Genomic DNA, 22,293 nt, shown 5'->3' on the forward strand with positions numbered 1-22,293 from the left:
TCCATTCTTTTGTTTTCAACAGCAGAAAGGAACTCAAAACGGTTTTGATGAAGTGAAGCGTGAGTAAATGATGACAGTGTTTTCATTTTAGGGTGAACTATCTCTTTAAACCCCACACAAAGTAATTGCTGTATTGAAAAGCACTGCATTGTTGACAACAACTTCCCTTTAGATCTTTGGCAAGTCTTAGCTGGGTGCTGAAGGGAATTTCTGCATACGAGAATGTCTCCAGGAACGTGACAAATGGAGGTGTCTCAGTATTAACCACCAACGTGAAAGCAGCAGGAAATAGTGCCAGAGCCTTTATAATTACTCCCTCTCAGTATAATTACCGGGTTTTCCTTTGACCGTGAAATAAAGGCACCTTGCTATGCAATCTGCTGCACAGCTCGTGGGAGATTTCTCCATTGAGGCAGACTTTTTGCCTTCATTAAATTTTGAAGGCTCTTACCTTATTTTTTATACAAAAGTAGCTTGGCTCAAGTGCATTTTTTTATTATCAATATTCAGACATATGGTAAATGCATATTTCATACCGAACTGGGTGTTGTCATGAAAATTTATGCGCAAAGCTCAAGTAAGAGATTTCCCTTCTGACACTTGCAGCTTCAGCAATAAAAATACATCTGCCCACATCTCAACACAAACTGCTGTGTGACAAAACTTTTAAAACATCCTCCAGATTTGCTGTGATTTCTTTAAATTAATAGCTTACAAAAAAAAATAACATTTCCTTAAAATTTATTCTACCCCACAACTTTATTTGTCAGCTGCAGCGGTGAAAGGAGTACAATCATACTTAAGTAAAAGTACTGTTACTTGCCTAAAAATGTAGTGCAAGTAGAATAAAAGCATCTGTTGTAAATATTACTCAAAGTATGAGTAACCATTCAAAAGTACTCAAGAGTAGTAAGTATTACACTGTAAAAAGCTGATGCATTTACATGTAATATGACAATAATATTAAGTTAGATTTAGGTTATGATGTCAGGTGACCAAAATTCAATGTCTAGCCAGTGTCCTAGGATTTACATTGCGTTAGAAAGTGACCAAAATCCGACCTCGAGCCAACATCTTACACCAATGTCATATTGACGTCAAATACTGACATTTATTCATCAGTTATGGCAACCAAAATCCAGTGTCTGGTAGACGTCATAGTAGTAACGTCCACACAATGTTAAGCTGTAACATCATTCATTGATGATATCTGGTTGATTTTAGGTTGGACATTGATGTTTGCCTGTCGTTGGTTTCTGATGTCAACCCTATTTTCATTTCCAAACAAAATGCAATGTCCCTACGACGCTGTACAAGGTCAATCTGACGTCATGTTGACGTCTTGTGCCTGCTGGATGTTAAGGCCATTTCGATCATCTTACAGTAAACATCCCTCATTTTCTCATCAGTGACATGCATCTAAACAGTCTCTGGGTCATTGCATGTACAGATTTTGGACATCTTCTTGGACACTTGTAATGCTTCCAAACAGTTTGCTGCAATTATAAATCGCCCATGTCTTGAGGTAGCTCATTATGATGCAATTTATCTTCTATGGGTCATTTGATTGAACAGGAATCATAAGACTACTTAGCCAATCTCCATAGACAAGAAAAAATAAAAGTAGTGACTGCAGTTTGAAGGAAAGTAGTGGAGTAAAAGTACAGATACTGCACTAAAAATGTACTTAAGAGGAAATAAAAGTACACATTTTTAAAAATACTTCTACAATTCCTGAGACATAATGCTCAATTACAATAATTTAAGTATTTTTTATTTGTTACTTTACACCACTGGTCAGCTGTGATCTTATAAATATGGAGTTTGGAGCATCAATAATTCACTAGTTCACTATCACTTAAAAAAGAGGGTGAATAAAAAATGAGAAAATTAGCATTTTTATGGTGAACTATAGTATAATATGATATGTACTATAATAGACAGTCCTGAAACAAAATATCATAGTTGACCATGATATTTTGAGACCATCATTCAATTAATCTCCTTATGTAAATGTGTGTAAATATATACTGTGTATACACACACATTCAGTTTTTATATTAATTTAAGTAATATTATTGAATAGTGTTCAAATGTTCTGATGATTTATATACAATCCAGTATGCAAAGTAAAATTTATGGTTTTAAGAGACACTAACAAAAGCCTTGTTTACCAAAAAAACAAAAGTTTTCAGCTTCTGCACAAATCTGTAAAGTTAGTTTTACAATATTTTTGTGCAGAAATAGCAAAAAGAGGTCTGCAGATTCTGTCTGGAACTTCTGATTAGATGAAGACTTATTGTTTTATCGAGACACACCTGTTAGGAACATGTGCTAGCATGGGAATTTTACATTTAGTACTTGTTTCAAAAGTGTTAGATAACCTAACATTTGACTATTACAAGCAATTATACTAAATTAGCAGCTGTTCTAGGTGTTAATGCAGATGTATGCTATTCTAATTACGCCACAATCAAGCACAATTATATTCCATATTGGCAGAGTTTGAGTTATCTTGTACAGTTGTCAAATTTAAACTGTTAGGGGGCTTTCATTAAACAATAGAATATTGCACTTGAATCATCAGCATGTCGTTTTCTCGTGCGTCATCAAGAACAGCTCTCTGTATAAGGTGTGGGATAATAAGGTGAACTAATAAGAAGCAATTGTTCCAGCCGTTGTTAAATTACAATGCTCCGTTAATTGTAGTTATTGAAAGGTGACTACTGGGGGTTTTGTTTCACAATTTACTTTGGCAGCAGTCAGTCATTGACGAAACGACAGGTCAGGAGTTGCTGCAGTTTGTGTCGATTGAAAATGACCTGCTCGCCCTTGTCTGTCTGGTCATCTGAGTTTAAAAGAGAGGCTTGTCTTTTAAAGTTCTGGGATGCACTCACAAATCTTTAACAACCTATCAACTGTAAAATGATTCTTCTATTTCTTGGTTGATGTAAGGCATCTGAATGATTTTAAAAGCCTTTGGCATATACTGTAGAGCTACTTAGAAAATATCCCACTCGAGTCAGCCGAGAATAAAGGGTTTTCATTTCATGCATATTTTTAGCAGGCAATGGAATTTCAACTATATGAAATTATATTATTAAAATGCAAAACAAAGTAGATTATTGAATTTAGTAATCAATATTTTAAGTCACAGCCATGATTTTGTTCGTAAGTGGGTTGCAGATGAGAACTTGGGAGGGTTGTTTTCTTTCTACAAAACATTTGATTGGACAAAAGTGTGAGTGCTGCAGCATGAGTCATCATTATCTTTCCATTTTGAGGGATGTAAACAATAACAATGGTCCTAACATATATGCTGTTTTACATTTGTATTACCTTCTGAGGACCAGAAAAGGTCCACTTGATGATAAATAATGTTAGCTGTGATTTGATTGAATTGCCTCTTGTTACAGAAATAGTTTGATAACAAGCAGGAAATGTTCATGGGCCAATGACATTAACACATTAAAATGGTCTATAAACATATGTTTACATGGATATAGTCAACAGCAGAATGTGCATTACAACAAACCATTGACAAAATGTTCAAATAGTAAACAAATCTCCAGTATTTAATAGCACATTATTTCTGAAAAGTTCTTTTTAGAGGTTTGATTTTAGAAATTTAATATTAAATATTTATTTTTTGCTAATAATAATACTCATTATTCGTGTCTTACACTTTGCTTCTTACAGCATCAAGAAGGCATTTGTTTTCTCTGAACTATTTGATCGTTTAAATCACTGACACAGTAGTTTAAAGGAGGATTAAGTAATGTTCGGGGTGTGCACCCTTTAGACAGAGAGCTTTCAGACAGATGATCAACATGGCAGGAGATGTGTGTGTCTAAATGCAAGTGCAAGTTTGTGTATGCGAGTGCGTGTTTAGCAAATAGCTGTGTTTCTGTACCACAGTCTGCTGTCAAGGCCTCTGAGGTGAAATTGTGGAGCTCAGCAGGTAGAAATAAGTGATGAAGAAATGATAGACATGTCAGGTTTAAAGGACAAGGCGCCCTTAAAGAGACAGTTAAACTTACTGGGAGAAATGTGTCTTGAGAGTTTGCATTTGCACACTGTTATTCCCCTCCTTTGGTTATTAAGTAATTTTGGTTATTAAATGGTCTAAAGAGCAAGCAGTGTGTCTTTTGTAAAAACTGAAGCAGTTAGGTGCCCTTATTTCTCACAAAAGAATTGAACAGCTTAAATCACAATGCTGACTTTCTTAAGCTATTTAACAAAAAATATATATATACTAAAGAAAATGAAAGAACACCATTCTGGTTTTAAAAGATCCTCTTAGAGATATAAACTGTGGATAACTTAATCATTTTTACTGATTACGGTAATTAGAGAACATTTAAACATTTACAGTCGCTTTAATGAAATAAACTGATTTGTTTATTGAGAAAGAACACATTTAATGAATTAAAAGTGACAGAAATGTTACAAAATATTTATATTTCATGTAACTGCTGTTCATATATTTGCTCTGTGTATCTTTCTACTTTTAGATTCCTTCATCTTTCACATTCAAATTAGCCCACATTCTTCTAAAGGCCAATTAATGCCAGATGAAACCATACACAAACAAGCCCCAGATTACAGCACATCACATATCAGACATCTCATGACCTAAAAAAAATAGCGAACAAACATGAAAACAATTGCCGAACTACATCAATGTAACACTATTCTGTCCGAATCCAACAATCCTGTCTGTTGATGCTGATCTGTGTCTGTTTGTGTGAATAACTGAAACTTGCCAAGCTTTTAACAGCTGTTCTGATGCTCAAGTGCCACTTGGTATGTTTCCGGATGGCTCATGTCCTTTAGGAAACATGACAGGGAATGGGGAATAAGGGGTTTTGATTGGACCATCTTCATTTAGAAGATAAATGGGGTTGATTTCACTCTTCTTATTGCCACTGGATGTTATTAGCATCAATACTGCAGGTGACATTTAAGTGTTAAAAAATTATTATTTTCTAGCTTTGTAGAAGTATCTAGAATTAGGGGGAAAAAAAGCTTCAAAATTTGTCATGCAATTTAATTTCCATGACAACAAGTTAGCCAAAATTAAATCTCTTTATTTGTTGTGTTTAATGTTTTATGCACTTTTTTGTCAAAACTTTCTTATAATTGCACGGACATAAAAAAAAAAAAAAATGGGTTAAAGAATTTGATGATGCTTTCATTCTACTTAAACACTAGACACAATAGTTTGAGCAGCAGGTTTGTAATTTGAATTTGTCATTTTCCTTTTTTTCAAAGTTTGGGTTAATATTCGACTTAGACTTGTTAAAGTTTCTTGAGCCAGATTCCACCAAGAGCAGTGTGAGGTTTCCTCTTTGCCTTGTCAGGATTTAGGTTTGATTAATATTTTGTAATTACTATTTTCCCAATGTATGATCTAAAGGCCTCTGGCAAATGAGAAAAATACATTCAATGTCAATTTGAAATGCAGTAGTTGATTCTGGAATTTTCTCCAGAAGAACATGTATTGAGCATTTTTTAAATGGATAGATAATGTTTTAAAAGAATGGATGGATGGAAAGAAACCAAATGGCTGGATGGATGGATGGATGGATGGATGGATGGATGGATGGATGGATGGATGGATGGATAGACGGATGGGTGGGTGGATGGATAGATGGACAATGTTTTAAATAAATGGATGGATGGAAAGAAATCAAATGGATGGCACATTAAATGAATTGATGAAGGGATGGATAGGGACAATATCTCAATTGGATAATTCATATCTAAGATAAATGTATGCATGAATTAGGAAAATTATTATAAATGTTTAAGGAAAGACATCTCTGATGGATTGATGGATGGAAGGATAACTGGATGGATGATTTATCAGATAGATGGATGGATAGCATCTCAGATGGATGGATAATTAATAACTTACATGTATGGATGCGTGAATGGATGGTTGAATGGGAAGTTTGTATCAAATAGATAGATGGATTATTATTTTAAAATTGGTTGGTGCATGTATGAACAATATCTTAGATGTACAGTATGTATGGATGGATAACACATGGATGGAAAGAAATTGATGGAAGATTGAGTGATGAACAAATATTATCTTATAGATATATAGATATAGATATAGATATAGATATAGATATAGATATAGATATAGATATAGATATAGATATAGATATAGATGGATGGATGGATAATGACTTTAATTAAACAAAATACTCACTTTATTTTTAGATTTTAGCACTGAAGTTAAGCTGGGAATTATCTAGTTAACCAATGAGAAAGCACAGTGCAGACTGAACCCCTAAGGGAACTCTTGGAGTGTGCTGAGAGACAGATGTCCGAATAAAAGCCATATTGAAGGAAAAAAAAAGCTTCTCACAGTTTTCTTGCACTAAAATTCAAACAGAACAGAATCCAGACCATTTTTAGAGGGAAAAAAAGATAAAATCCCCCTGATTATTTTTTTTTACTATAAAAAATGTGGTTGTTTACTTGAGTTTCAAAAGTACAATTGAGATCCCTAAAACAATGGTCTTTCTTTACATATATACTGTACACACACATTACATAACCAATGGACTTAAGAACATCTGTAGCATAACATAAATAGCCTTCAGCATAGTGAACTCTGCAATGGGTGGGCTTCACTGGTAACTGCGCACAATGTGTTTGATTCCCAAGTAAATTTGTGTAACGGATAACATCAGTGGCACGTGGCAGACGGCGAGACACTCATAAAAAAGGCTGCACACTTACTATCAAGTACCGTTTTGCATTTCAACACACTGATAGTTACAGTACAAGTCTGTGATAAGGAGACTGAGATAATTAGAGTAGACCAAAATGATATTTTTTGCATAGCCAAAACTGAGATGATTCAGCGCTAAATGAATATGCATGAGAATTTTTCATCAACAAAAACGCGGTTGCATAATCCAGGCTTTTATATTTTGTTATACAGTGTGAAAATGGGCCGTAATTAGTTAACGGTCAATTAGGTGGCTTTTGAAGGCTTTGCAATCAATATATAAATGCTTATTGTGCACACAAAGCCGGAAAGCAGGAAAAAGTCAATTACGTCTGATTATTATGCCTCATCTGTTGGCACAACAGCTAACATTCTGCATGGTTACATCACCAATGCCGCATTATGACAGCAACTTCACATCTGTGCTAATACTTCTTACATGCAATAAGACGAATACCCTGCAGCTTCTTAAATAAGTCACATCATTTGTGATTTGTTGTGCTTGTCTAAGTCTATTTAACATTCAATACATATGTCTGTTCAGCTCTATTTAAGAAATAGAAAAAATACATTTAATCAAGAATGCTATTGATTATACCTTTTATTTTCCCCCTCTTTTATTTTTGATTAAGAAGATTCTTAAGGCAAGGTCTCAATAAAGCAAAGCCAGGATTACACAACTCATAAATTGACAGAATTTCTAATGCAGTATTCGATTTCTTCCAAATGTAAAAGATGCATTAAGTCTTTCAAGCAAAACAAAGGAGGCTTGAGGATTTCTATTCGTCTACCAATGATGATTTGAGCAATAATATTTGTATGATGCTTTTTGTATAAACCATCAGTATGGGGTAATCCAAACATTGCAATTACTGGGCAGGGGTTTCACAAAAATAATAAGTGCTCTTGACAGTATGTCAGAAAATTTTGTTATTTTAATAATATTTGTAATCAGCAAGCCATAGCTTGGTTGCTAAATTTCCTCAACTGTTTCTTGTTGCTAAAGCTGATGTGTCTGTTTCCCGGCAGAATGCAGTGTTGATTAGAATGACAGAAGGGTCACTGGCTCTCTGTAATTTACTCAAGTCCCTTTGCACACATCGAATTTCCCCTTTTCATTTGGGTCACATGCATTCATTTGGCAGGAATGCTTGAGGAGACATAATCAGTGTGGATGATCGTGGTCTTTCGGATCTTGACTTTTTGGGTGTTTCGTGTGTTCTCTATGATTAGAAAATGACTGTAGCTGAGGTTGTGCAGTATATGAGCTCTGAAATCCACTGCCACACACATGCTAACCACCACCACCACCAAAAATATACAAAGAGCTGTTATTGAGTCTGAAGACTATCCGGTGGACGCTACACGCAGACACACCTCATTCAGTTAGGGTAGGGCCTTCCAGTTGCTGACCGCTGACCTTATACTCCCACACAGGACACTAAAAACAGCTAGTTCAATAGATCATCCAGATGTAAAAAAGCTCAGGGAGCAAACGTAGAATAGATGCCAAACCAAGGTCACTGCTGGAATTTATAGGTCTGGTATAAATATTTTGGCTAAATATAAATGTTGATTCCACTTTCAGTCTTAGCAGACTGAATGTATTAAAAATGAACAGCCTGTTTCTTCCCAGAGAAAACAGACTAAAAACATTGATGACTCATCCTGCACCACACACAGTTTGGTCCAATCAAATGCTTTCTTGAATAAGAATGCCCCACCCTAATACCCCCTTCAACCAATTACGATTTTTAAACATTCATTTTGAGTAACACATTTAGGAATAATTTCTACAAATAGAATAAAATCAGATGATTTCTGAATCATGTAATGCTGACTACATTGTGTATCGATGCTAAACATGTAGATTTGAATACATCATGGGAATACTGTACAAAAGTTTGCATGTGTGGCCCCTTTAGGACCTGTTGCCGCTTTAAGAGGCATCGCCATTTTAATGCTGCACAGCAAACTTTGTGAGAAGTGAGACAAGCCATTACAGTCCAGCTTGTAATATGTGTGCGTGCATCCTATAAAGTAAGTTTTGCTCAGTTATATAATGCTCTATAGCAGGGGGGTCCAAACTCAGTCCTGGAGGGCCGGTGTCCTGCATATTTTAGTTGCAACCCCAATTAAACACACCTGAACCAGCTAATTAAGCTCTTTCTAGGTATACTAGAAACTTTCAGGCAAAGGAAGTTGGAGCTAAACTGTGCAGGACACCGGCCCTCCAGGACAGAGTTCAGACAGCCCTGCTCTATAGTAACATTAAGCTGTAATCTTTCCGTTTGTAGTAAAGATTATTATTATATTGTAGTAAGCACATGCAATCTGATGTGATCGTTACCAATACAAGATCGTAATCTATACATCTGCCATGAGATTTATTAGTATATTGTTTGTACTTTATGTTCTATGTTGATTATAAGGTTGTTGTTATTCTTTGCATTGTAAACTGCTAGCAAATGTGTGGATAAATATTGTTTTGTTAAATGGCTTAGTCAAATACTAATATGGTAACCCACTGAGCTAGTGTTTCACTCATGCTCAGTGATATTAATGATAATGCCAATTGTTATTGTGCTGACAAATACCATGTTTGACATTCTGTATATTAATTTTTTGTATTTATCTTTGTACAGACAACACCTATTACATGCTACAGTAAAGCCTTAGAGAAAAGAACAGCTGTTGACTGCTATCCTGGGCTTTGACCAGCCCACCGGAGCAAGTGATCCATTCCATTACAGTCACCATTAAAAGTTCCAATTCCAAATTTTATAAATACATTACAATTAAAAACAGACATGTTATATAATAATACATTTTAATAATATTCTAAAACGTAACTTTTAGTAGTAAGTGTACTTTAAGCAATAGTCACCCTTTGGGAATATCCCAAATACCAAGTTTACTGTCTAAATATGATCAAATGTTTTCATCTAAACCCAAAAAGCAAGCAGCATATCATGGCTATGACATAACTATAACCTACTAACTCATTTTTAAGGCATGAGTACTTACTGAGCTCGGCGATGCTCCCCACACGGGTCGCCAGAAGTGACTGTTCAATGGTGCGGAGTTCAGCCTGGCTATAGGCATGGCCCTCTCCAGTTTTCCCTGCTCGCTGCTGGTCACGGTGCAGGTTCAGACTGTCCGGCAGGCTCAATACACCTGTGGGCCAAAGACCAAACAATTAAAAACAAATCAACATGCGGAAAAAGCCAGAACCAGACAACAAAACATCTGCAATGGGACCAGGAGACTTTGAGAGCTAAATGTTACGACATTATTATTGTCTGAAAGGTAAATCAAACAACCCCAGAAGCAATTAAAACTGCTGTTTTGGTGTTGGACCTTTTTCAAATTGCAACAAACCATGCGCCCACAGGTGAGTTCAGCAGCAGGTATTGGCTGATGCCTTGGTCGTCTAATGTTCATTCAGGAACCCTAATCAAATTACCGCACAGCACCGCAGCCAAGGCTTTTGTTTGAACAGGAGAATAGGCAATGACAGATGGGATATTGAGCTCAGCCACAGGTGAATAAAGACAGACAAGCAGCGATCTGTCTGAGCTAAAGGCTTTACACGTTGGGACTGTATTGTGTTTCTGAACTGGTATTAATTAAAAGGTGATATTTGTAGCTATTTGTCGTGGAGAGGTCCCTAAGCATTTGCCTTTTAGTGGTTTGGTGCATACAAGCTATATTGCTTTGTGATATTGCTTTTATATGAAGGATCAATGAAAAAGAAGTATCTCATAGCTTAGACATAGTATTATCAGTTACAACACATACATTTACTGCACCACAGGAGACACACAGAAAAAACATGCTGTAACTGTAACAGCTTTCATACAAATCTTTCAATAAGAGAAGTTTCAGTTCCACGGAGAAAATGGTTCAATGACTCATGTAGATAGTACTGTAATTTGGTTTTTGAGAAATCAATGTTAAACACGTCAGTTGAGAAATTATTCAATGACTCACTCACTCACTCAAAAAATAAAAAATCTCCTGATTTATAAATGAATTAGATGCATCAATTATTCGATGACTCAAACATAAAGCCAAGTCATCTGATTAGTTCCTGAATGAACACTTCTGAATGAACTGTTTAAGTATATGATTCAACGACTCATTCCTGAACACATTACACGCATACTGGCCTCTCTTCACTGGCTTCCTGTTCAGTTTGGCTACATTTTAAGATTTTAGTTTTGGTTTTTAATGGTGTAAGTTACATGTATGCATTAATTCAATTGTTCACCCTATCAAGGTGAACAAAAGTGTAACGGTCAATATGGCAAATAAAGCCCGCCTTCTAGTACAGGAGCCAATCATCGATCGCTTTATGACGAATAGTAGAACCAATCAACGATTGTTATAGACAGTACTGAGCACAATCTGCCTTTGACTTGATTTGCTTAACAAAGTCTCTGCATTGTCGGGTGACAGTATGTACATTTAAACAAAATCTGGTTCATTTACACCAATTAATTAAAGCATTTCATTTCAGTTAGCTTTTGACAATAAAGAAAAACAAACAAACAAAGGGTTGCGTTAAATTAGAACCGACAATCTAAACCACTACCCTCATTTTCCCTCTGTTTTCAGATAGGATGGCGGGCCAAATCAAAGGTTACCATGGGCCAACTTTGGCTCGTGGGCTCTAGTTTAGGCATATCTGAACTAATGGGACAGTTGTTGTTTAATTTTATTGGTGATTCCTAATATAAAATTCAATCGTAAGCTTGGCAAGCAGTTTTGGACAATTTGATGTTTCCCTATTCCACAGGTGTCAATTCCAGTTCCTCGAGGGCCACAGCTCTGAATAGTTTAATTCCAACCCTAATTAAACATACTTGATCAAACTAATTGAGTCCTTCTGGCTTGTTTGAAACCTACAGGTTAGAGGTTTGTAGCAGGGTTGGACCTAAACTGTGCAGAGCTGCGGCCCTGCAGGAATTGGAATCGACACCTGTGCCCTATTCAAACAGAAAGCCTGAGCATACCGCCAGAGAGGCGTTTCAAAGATGGCCGATATGACTTGCCTAAAAATACTTTGTCCATGCACAAGGTTAAAAACCAGGGGGGACCGTGCATTTGCAGTGATTTCCTTTAAACTCTGGAATAACTTGCTTCTCCATGTTAAGCAAACCACAACCCTATCTGTTTTATATACACTCTTAAAACCCATTTTTACACTTAGGCTTTTAATGTCATATGAAAGTCTTATGTCTGTTGTATTTGTCCTTTGTTCAAGATGTGTGTACAGCACTTTGGTAAACACTTGTTGTCTTTAAAAAAAGCTTTATAAATAAACATTGACTTGACTTCTCAATTACTATCCTGTAAAGACCTTACACTGATTTATTCTTGAAAGAATCTGTGATTTTAAATCAAGTAAACATACTATTCAATGACTTAAAAATAGTCTACCAATATGCTCCTGTATAAATAACTGTTTTTGAAACAATTGGTTGAGTAAAATATTCAATGACCCCCCCCCCCCCCCCCCCCAAAAAAGCCATCTCACTATAGCTTCTGTATCCACTGTAAGAAGCCATTAGTTGACTTTACTTTAAAGAACTGAGTAAACCAATTGCTTTAAAATGATTAAGTACATGAACTATGTGTGAAATCATAAAAATTAAGTTAAGCGAAAGTAACACCACAGAATTATTTTAAGCAAAATCAACCTGTCGCATTTAAGACAATGCATTTACTCACTTTTTTGAAGTAATCGCTTTTTACAGTGTAAATAATTGCTTTTGAAGGAATTGATTAAGTAAATGATTCAATGACTCAATTAGAAAGACTTCAACTATTTATAAAACCTAAATAAATCATTGATGTTGCAGTCTGTGACTTACTCATATCATTCCTGAATGAATCAATTGGGCATATGTTTCAATGACCCAGTCATAAAAACCCCACTCTTGAAAGTTTCACTTTCATTAACAATATGCAATAAAGTATAACACTATATAAACAAGGCACTTTAAAAGTAACATTCTTCAGCACTGCATGCAAACACACAACAGCCTGTCAGGAAGCTATTTTAAGCAGGTTATGCTCTTGACTTTCATCTAAAGGGATTTGTGTTGTCAGTCTCCCAGAGGTGAGTAAATATCCTGTCTCCTGCTGTATACCGAACAGAGCCGTTAGCACAAGACAACACAGGGAAAGAAACACAAAAACTCATGAAGATTTCATAACACCATGATTAAAATGACCCGGCACAGGGAGTTCTGGCTGCTCCCGATCTCTTTGTGGTTACTGACTTTATGCATAATGGAGGACCTGCAATATTCGCCAGATGGGAGACAAGCTGAATGCTTTGTCAAGAGACACAATGTTGTTCATGGGTGACATAATGCTTTTAAGGAATTTTGAAGGGAGTTCAAGCGTTTGTTTTGTTGATTGTCTAATGATGTTACTTTTCGAGATGAGTGCCGCAGTATTGTGTGAGGTGTGAGTGTATTCATGTGTGCGGCCCCTAATGAAGCCGCAGGACTCACGCAAGCCAGCGTCATGATGTCTGGTACAGTAGGTGCTGCATTTTGCTGGAGGTTTTCATACAGTTCAGTGAGAGGTGAGAGCGGATGATGTAGTCAAAAAAAAAAAAACAGGATCCGCACAAAGTTACAGGGGATTGCTTGAACTGTTTTTGTCTGTAAAGATGAAAAGAAAAAACCCTGACAGATGTGGGTGCCAAAAGTTTCCTGATAAAAAGTAAGGCAAAAATTAACTAAGGGGTATTATGAGATGGGTTTTGCTGTAATTTGACTTTTTGGCTATTAAATTACAAAACAATTAATTAATTTTTCTCCTACTAAGCATTTTACTAAGTATTTGTAATTATTTTCTTGTTTTGTTTTTGTTTTATTGCAATAAAAATGTATTTGATAATTTTACTCGTAATGTATTCAGCAATTGTTTTAGAATGTACAAAACATATTATATAGTAATAAATCTTTAATATATATATTTAAAAATTAGTGTTGATATACAATAAGTATACAGTGCTCAGCATATATATGTACAGCCCTCACAAATCTATGTTTTAAATCCATATGTTTAATAGGAAGCTTATACATTAGATTAGTCAGTACTGAAGCCAAATCTGGAGCTTATCTAACATAATAACCAACAAAACCGTTCCAAATACTAGCACAACCAAATTTATATGTTATAGAAACATATTAAATACAAATTTAAAAAAGAGGAAAAATCAAGAGAAGCAAAAAATGGAAAAATTTGGTGAAATTTTGAAGTTTGTGTTTTTTTCTTCAATATTTTGCTTGAAATTATTTGTATTATCTTTTTATTTTTAAATATGTTTGGTGACTAAAATTTCATTTCATTTCATTTCATTGTAATAAAGATGTCTGTTTAATAAATCTGTTTTGTTTAAATGCACCAAAATAGGTTGCCTTTATTCGCTGAGAAATGGTTAAAAACAATCCTTTTCAAAATGGGGTGAACTCAATTATGCTGAGCACTGTAGATATAATTAATATACAACATTACATAATATACAAAATATTAGAAACACATGGTAACGGTAAATGAATGAATAAATTAACTGAAATTAAATGAAATAAAACAAAAGCATTAAAATCAGAGATAAAATCAATCTGTTTTCTCATGCACAAACATAAAAAATATGCAGTGCAAACGAATTGTCACCACCCCAGGATAAATCCCAGAATTCCACAGGAGAAGAAACTGAGTTTTTGATCCCTAGAAATCTTCTCATGACTCTTTAACTCGGGCCAAAAATATGCACTCCAGAGGGAAAAAAAACGGGCCTCAATATTTTATGACCCCTCCGCCCAATCAACATTCCCGGCTCTCCAAACTATTCACTCTCCCCCTCTCCCCCTCTCTATACTCTCAGTACATCAACTTTTTAATGTCATTACAGACACTAAGAGATTCCTCTGCAATATTCATACAATCAGGTCAAATCACGGAAATGTGAGCTTGAACATTCTCCTCGCTCCAACTCTGCAGCCCCGCCATGTATCAACCATGTTATCTCTCTCCAGCACTTGTATTCCCCACTGAGAGAGAAGAAACAGATATTTTTATTCTCAGAAACGTGTTTTTCTTCACTTGATATGGGGTTAACTTAAATGGTAAAGAGGGCGGGAGGAGAAAAACGAGGCCGCAGTCCCTTAAAGGTTCCCTGAAGTGCTTTAAAATGCGCATCTTTGTTTGATGTGTGAAGTAATTTCAACTGAAACATGAAGACATCAGGACACATCAGGTATCCCTTCCCTTTCCAAACAATAGCCAGTAGCGTTTTGTTTATATCACAGCTCTGCGGGTCTTTGAGCTAAAGCACATCTGATTCATGACAGACACTAGCATAGCAATGCTGAGCCTGTTTAACTGTTTTGTTCCAAAAATACAGCATTCAATGTATTATTCTTTGTGTCTGTGTGTGTGTGTGTGTGTGTGTGTGTGTGTGTGTGTGTGTGTGTGTGTGTGTGTGTGTGTGTGTGTGTGTGTGTGTGTGTGTGTGTGTGTGTGTGTGTGTGCATTCACACCTATGGACAGCATATTTACAACAGTGTTCATGTGTGTTTGCAATGAGCAATCATGCAGGCAGAGGGTTTTAGCATCTCAGCTTTTTGTGGTTCTTCCCTGGACTGTTATGACTAATAAACAAAGAAGAGTTCAGATCAACACTGATTATACCATTTAATATTAGATTATATATTACATGTGAATAAGGGCCTATTAATCCCTGTGATTGTTTTCAGATAATAGAGAGCATTTGATTGGCCTTATGACAACTGATGACAAGCTGAAGTGCATAGTGATGTCATAAAAACAGTTGCTTCTGCTAGTGCCGATAGCCTAGGAATCATTGAGCCAACATACTGTATAGCGCAACTGTGCATCTCAATTCCCAATTCACTGATATTTTCCCAACCCCATCCCCCAAGACCTCACCCATCCTTTTCCTCCTTCACTTCCATTCAATTACTACTGTTCTATCATAATAACTGTAAAAATATCCAATAATAATTTGTTGATTTTTATAGGTAAAAGAGAGATACAATACATTTAGAATTTTAATATTTACTATATGAATTGTGCCATTGTTTTGAAGCACATTAGCTTATAGAGAACATTAAGACTAACATATACTAATAACTATATGATTTCAGGGGGATTTTAAAGACTGTGACCTGGTACCAAAATGTGTGATATTTAGCATGATGTTTATAAAAACGTTCTCCATAATTCAACAGTGAATTGAGGAGATGACACAGAGTCATAAGAACAGCATCTACTCGAGATCAGTTTGCAATAACTTTGTTTGAGACAAACTGGCATAAACAAAACAGAACAAATGCTGCGAAACACTTCAATCATAGCTGGGAAAGGTCTCCATAGCAGGAACATTCTGAAAACTCTCTGACAAGATTAGAGCACTCGCTTCTTTTCAAAACCACATTTAGTGACTTCTTCCTGAAAACTGATGCTGAAAAGAAATTGAGCTGGGAAAAAAATGTATTCAGAAAACATGCAGACGGATATTTGGTTGGCATGAATCTAAGATTGAATTTCTGCATCTTTGTTTTAGCAACGCAACCATAGCGTTGGGCTCATGATGCTTAGTTTGCTCAGTTTTTATTAAACTTCTGGCAAAACATTTGCAAAGAATATGGCCGAGCTCATGTCAAATCTGCAGTTTTTCAAAACCTTCTTTGGCTATAAAGCTGTTCACTGACCTGAATACCATTGCTCCTAGTTCAGAGGTAATCCTGTGCTTTTGTAATCCAATTTATTTATTAAAAATAAAATTTTATGACACATATGCACCATTTTGATCATTACCTAATATTTTAACCAAGCAGTAATCAGTCAACATAATATAAAACAAATAAAAAAACAAGCAAATAAAATAAAATAAAAAATAAACAAAAATAAAATAAATTAAATTAAATGAATTAATAAAAATACTAAATAAACAAATAAATAAATTATTGAATTAAAAACTAAATAAAAAAAATAAAAAAAAATAAAATAAAATAAATGAATAAATACAAAAAATATTTATTTAAAAAACAAACAAACAAATAAAACATAATTATATATATATATATATATATATATATATATATATATATATATATATATATATATATATATATATATATATATATATATATATATATATATATAAAATAAAACAAAATAAATGGTACAAAGTTTAGATAAGTTTACTTAAAGCAAGTAAAATTGCATAGCACTGACATTATATTCAAACTGTGCAACATTGTCAAAAATGGCTCTTTTTTTATTTCTACAAAAATCAACCGAAACTAGCCATTCAGACAATTGAATAACAACATCAAGTCATTCATTAAAATGCACTGCATTAAGAAGGCATATCTGTATTTTAAGAAATAATACAACTGATGTATAAAACTACTGCTTCAGTCAGTATATGAGTGAATACTTCTAATGGACATTAAAATCTCATTAAATGACTGTAAGACGTATGCCTCTGGGACCAGTCATTATGTGCGATATTACTGCCATGATGAAGGGCCCATAATTCTCTGCTGGTTTTAGTGGATTTAAGTGGAATCCAAAAATGACTTGGACGCCTCAACATTGATGGTAAACCCAGAACTTCAACAGACTATCACATCATCCCCCTCTGCCGCTACATCTGTCACTTCTTAAAGAGCCAATTTATTTTCTTTATAAGGAAATGGAAAGGAACACAATGTCAGCTAACCAGATGGAGGCAAAAGGAAAACTATGAGTGCAGGTACAGTAAATGATATCAGCTAAATGCCAAACGGATTATTCCATGTTGATGCTGGTTATGAGCTAAAAAAAAAAAGAAATTATAAATAGATGCATTAAGACATTAAGCTTGCATTTGCATGTCGCACTGAAATCAGAAAACAAAGTGAAAATGCTTCTGTGCCTGATTTTATTTCATTACTTCTTTGCATTTTCATTATATAATTAGTCTTCGGATTTGGCCTTTGCTATAATGACAGCAGCACAAATTCCACAAGTTTGTGTAAACCCAGATTATCATGTGCTCCAGCATGATTTGGGATGATCCAAAGAGCATCTTGAGCTTCAGTGGAAGAACATCTGACCATCTGTACAAAGACGTTCACATAATCAATGCCACAAATCTACTTAGCAACTTCGAAACAGTGCAAAACGGGTAACATCTTCATCTTTTTACCTCATGATGAACAAGTTTTCATTTTGTGAAACTCCTAGTATATGCAGTTTATTTCCCAGATTAAATAAGAATGTCTGCAGGGTCTTTACACAATAGATTTACTTTTTTTTAACCAAACACAAAAATGTATTTAAACATTAAAGCTTTTAAAGACTTTTAAAGGCATAATTCATTTAAAAAAATAAAAATAAAAAAAATGTATGCAGTTCATTTTCTTACTCTCAGGTCACTCATTTTTAGCTGAAACTGTGGTTCTTGGAGAGTCAAAAGTAAGTCAACAGCTACCAAAGCTTCTCCTGACGATACATTAAAGTATTTTAATGCTTTACTAAAAAAGAAAAAATCTTACCTTCACCTCAAATAACCTTAAGTTAAGTGTTTGTAAAACAATTTATTTAGGCTAAATTTAAATAAACAAAGTTGAACACTACAAAATTTAGTTTGCTTGTTTAAATTCAACACATATAAATTGTTTGCAACAATAACAACAACATTTTTGGGGGGTGAACTATACTTTTAAAACCTGGATAAATTAAATGAATTAATGCATATCCTAAACTGAAAAAATAACTCTTAAGATTTACTTTAAAAAATGTAACAAATTTCAAGCAAATTTTACAATCTTATATCAGGTACTTGTGAATATCATGTACAATTTACCAAATTAATTTAGGAGTGTTAGGTTAAATATTAAGTAAACGTGAATTGATTATCTTTACTTTTGAGTCTTTATTTATTTAAATGAACCAAGTAATGTCATTTTCTTGTTTTAGCAGAAGGAACATTACTTTTATCAATTTAAATAAATCTAATTAGTTACAAATTAGTACATTTGGTGAAACTTGGTTTAATTGAAACACCCAATTCCACTTGAAATGTTTTATTTCCCTTTATTTTAAGCAAACTTATTCAGGAAGAGCAAATTTACTTCATAAATGCTTACTGATGTCATCGCTAGAGTTAGCACAGCTATGATTGTCTGAGTGAAGCGTCAAACAATAATGCTAATAATAAAAATGTCAAAAGCCAAAGCATGAGTGCTGCTCTTCTGCAAGGTGGTAACCTCAAAACTAAAAGACATACTCAAAACTCATAATCTACGAACTAATGATGATCAAACTCTAACAAGTCTTTCTCTCAAATTTAAACACCCAAGATTGATTTTATTTTCAAAATGCTTTTCTTTTAATTCAATATCTTTGCAAAGCTTGCTGGGAACTCTCCATTGCGACATATCCATTATTAAAACTTACTAAATATTACTAGGTTTGGGACGATTAGAAAATATTTAAATTTTACAAGTAAATGAACTCTTTCCACTCATTTATTACATGGTCAATGTGTAAATATTAAATGTGCACTTAGAAAATTCTAGCTATCCTTGACACTTAATATTACAATTTAAAAATGACAAGAGTCGATTTATTAGATTTGACTACACTAAAAAGTCATTTCTATCAGTGTAAAATAAACCAATAAAATGACTTTTCTTAGAACATTTAAAACTTTTTCTGGCCTTAAAATTGATTTTCAATGCAGTCTCAAACTGAACTGCATCGTCTTTCACAAATGGCGTGAAGGAGAGTATACGTTAGATTTGCATATGCGCACAGCAGCCAATGCAGTTCTTTTTCCACAGTTTTCACACAACAACAGATTGTTCTCTTTCTTGGCTTGCTTGTAACCGGCGTAATCTGGCAAGAATGAGCAATGTGGTATATTCGAGCATTGCCTGAAATCTCCTGTCAGCTCTGCACTGAATGATTAGATCTACAATCAATATGTCCCATTCTTTTCCTGTGACAGAAACACACTTCTGCTCCTGAGTGCGCACTCAGACACTTTGTTTTGATTTCCTGCAGCTGTTGAAGTGATACGCTATTTGGGGGGAAAAAAAAATGTATTCATGTTGACGCACACACATACGGAGTCACAGACTATCAGGAATGCAGATTAATTCCACAACAACAATCAAACTTTTTTTAAGGAAAGTATAAAATTGAAATGTGACACAACAATAAGATTATTCTACAATTCAAATAGGTTGAGTGCAGCTTTGTTCCTCTAACTAAATTAAAGTATCCTAAGGGGGGGAACGACTCACTCGCGTGGTGTCACAAAAAAAAAAAAAAAGGCAACAAAACTCTTTAGCTCGCTTTCAATTTCTTTTTTTCCCCCCCTCCCTTGCTGCACTGCTGTATATTTGCTGGAGGAAAGTCCCATCGATTTCTCTACGGTGCACAGCCGGTCTCTTATCAGAGTGAGACTTGAACAGAATATTAAGAGCCAAGTCTCCATAGCAACAGGGCAGAGCTGCCCAGCCGCCGTGTGATTGGTGGAAAGACTGGTAGGGGTGGCGGGGATGTGCTGGATATGAAGGTGGGCGCATACAGAATGCACAGTGACAAAAACTCAAAATTTGGGGGTCCTGCTACTGTACCTTCCACTTGAATGATATGTCATATGCATTGTAAGAAAAAAGGGGATTTTATATTTAACTAGAGTTAGTACTTGAGTTGATCATGTCAAGGTGTTTGAAAATATTCACAGCATGTCTATTTTTTGCTATTAAACAAGACAGCTTAGCATTTCTTTATGAATCATGGGTTAAAGGAATGATTATATGCAAAGAACATTGGAAAATGTGCAGTGAAAGTTTTACTCATTAAGCTGCAGAACTTACAGTATGGGTATGTTTTCAAGTGTGTGCCAGTAAAATTTTCTCCAATTGACCCAGCCGAGGCTCGAACCAGCGACCTACTTGCTGTGAGACGAACATGCTACCCACTGCACCACCTTGCAGTCCTAACCACAGATAACAACCAACAAATTTCTCAACATCACAGCATCCTCACAGCACATACTGAAGAGCAAAAAGAAGACAAATAAAAAATACACAAAGTAATATTAATAATAATAAAAGAATACATAAATTAACCAAGGTCTATGATAAAATAAGTTTATAATTTCCCCCCTTGACCAGTGGGTAATATATTCCAATGACATACGATCAAATATTACTTTATGCCATTCTGACAGTGTCGGTGGTTTATCAGATATAAATTTAAGAAATATACTCTTGCGGGCAGCATAGGTAAGAAAATGAAAAAACTTCCAATTAAACATTTGAATAATTCTTCAAATTATTATCAGCAACAACTAACAAAAAGATTTGTCTGTCTAAAATTTATTATTATTAAATTTTGTATTAAATTTTGTATTAAATATTGGACTGTCAAATCTGTACCCAATTGCCTTTAAAAAAAAAAAAAAATATATATATATATATATATATATATATATATATATATATATATATATATATATATATATATATATATATATATATATATATATATACAATTCCAAATATAATGAATAAAATCACCTTCTTCAACTTTGCCCTTTAAACAAAATGGAGAATAATTTGTATTAAACTTACATCTACATGATGGGGTAATTTGTAGACAATGCAAAAGTTTGAACTGTTGCTCTTTAGTTCCATCGCAGATTTATATATTGCCAGCATACTGCCAAATGTGTGTCCAAGTGTCGGCATCGATTAAACATCCCAAATTTTTCTGCCAAACATCTAGGTACATTTTTCAAACTTATAAAAAATAGCCATAAACGCAAAGACAAAATCTTCATAACCTATGAAGCAAAAATAGAAATTAAGGCAGCTCCATTTTTGAATAATTGTACAAGTCAAATGTACGTTGTTGTTTTTTTAAAAGAGATCTTTTACAGTTCGCTTCTTACAGTGAGCTTCTTGCTGTGAGGTGATCGTGCTACCCACTGTGCCACGGTGATGCCCTCTTTTACAGTTATAAACTACTGAAAAAAAATCAGTATCACAGTTACTGTACATTAAATGGAAAATTTAGGCAAAAAAAAATGTTGCATAAATTTTTAGCTTCTAACATTCTACAGGTACTTTAATGTGTGTTCTTATCCTGGATATAGCTAACTATACTGTAAAAAAATATAAACAGCACCTATGAGGAAAATCCTCTTTTGGAAGCTGTTTGGACTTAACTGTGTGTAGTCATAGTGTGTCCAAAGTCATATGGGAGTGATAGAAACACAATAAGTCACTTTTTTAATATTCCAAATCCCATCCACTTTAAGGCCCACCGCAACATGACAGGACGTACGCAAAGCAACTGGGATTAAAACATCTGTTCAGCTCTCTATGATCATCAATCATCATCAAATGTGATCAGGAATGAGTTTTACAAGTCTAAAACATTTTTAAAACAGTGCATGTTTGAAATAAAGTAAGTAAATAAAGTAAAAT

At 34.5% G+C, this 22,293-nt stretch overlaps 1 protein-coding gene across 7 annotated transcripts in view; it reads right to left on the reverse strand.

The window, feature by feature from the left end:
- btbd11a (BTB (POZ) domain containing 11a) overlaps positions 1-22,293 on the reverse strand; it is a 209,764-nt gene that overhangs the window by 54,570 nt on the left and 132,901 nt on the right. For 6 of the 7 annotated variants that reach the window (XM_073946311.1, XM_073946309.1, XM_073946312.1 and 3 more), the window contains one exon: positions 9,779-9,928. Coding sequence is in view for 3 of the 7 variants with exons in the window: in XM_005164650.5 (XP_005164707.1) it covers positions 9,779-9,928 (150 nt within the window). In the remaining 4 variants the exon portion in view is untranslated. 7 annotated transcript variants of the gene reach the window in all.

This window comes from Danio rerio, chromosome 4 (assembly GCF_049306965.1).
Source record: "Danio rerio strain Tuebingen ecotype United States chromosome 4, GRCz12tu, whole genome shotgun sequence".
Lineage (NCBI taxonomy): Eukaryota > Metazoa > Chordata > Actinopteri > Cypriniformes > Danionidae > Danio > Danio rerio.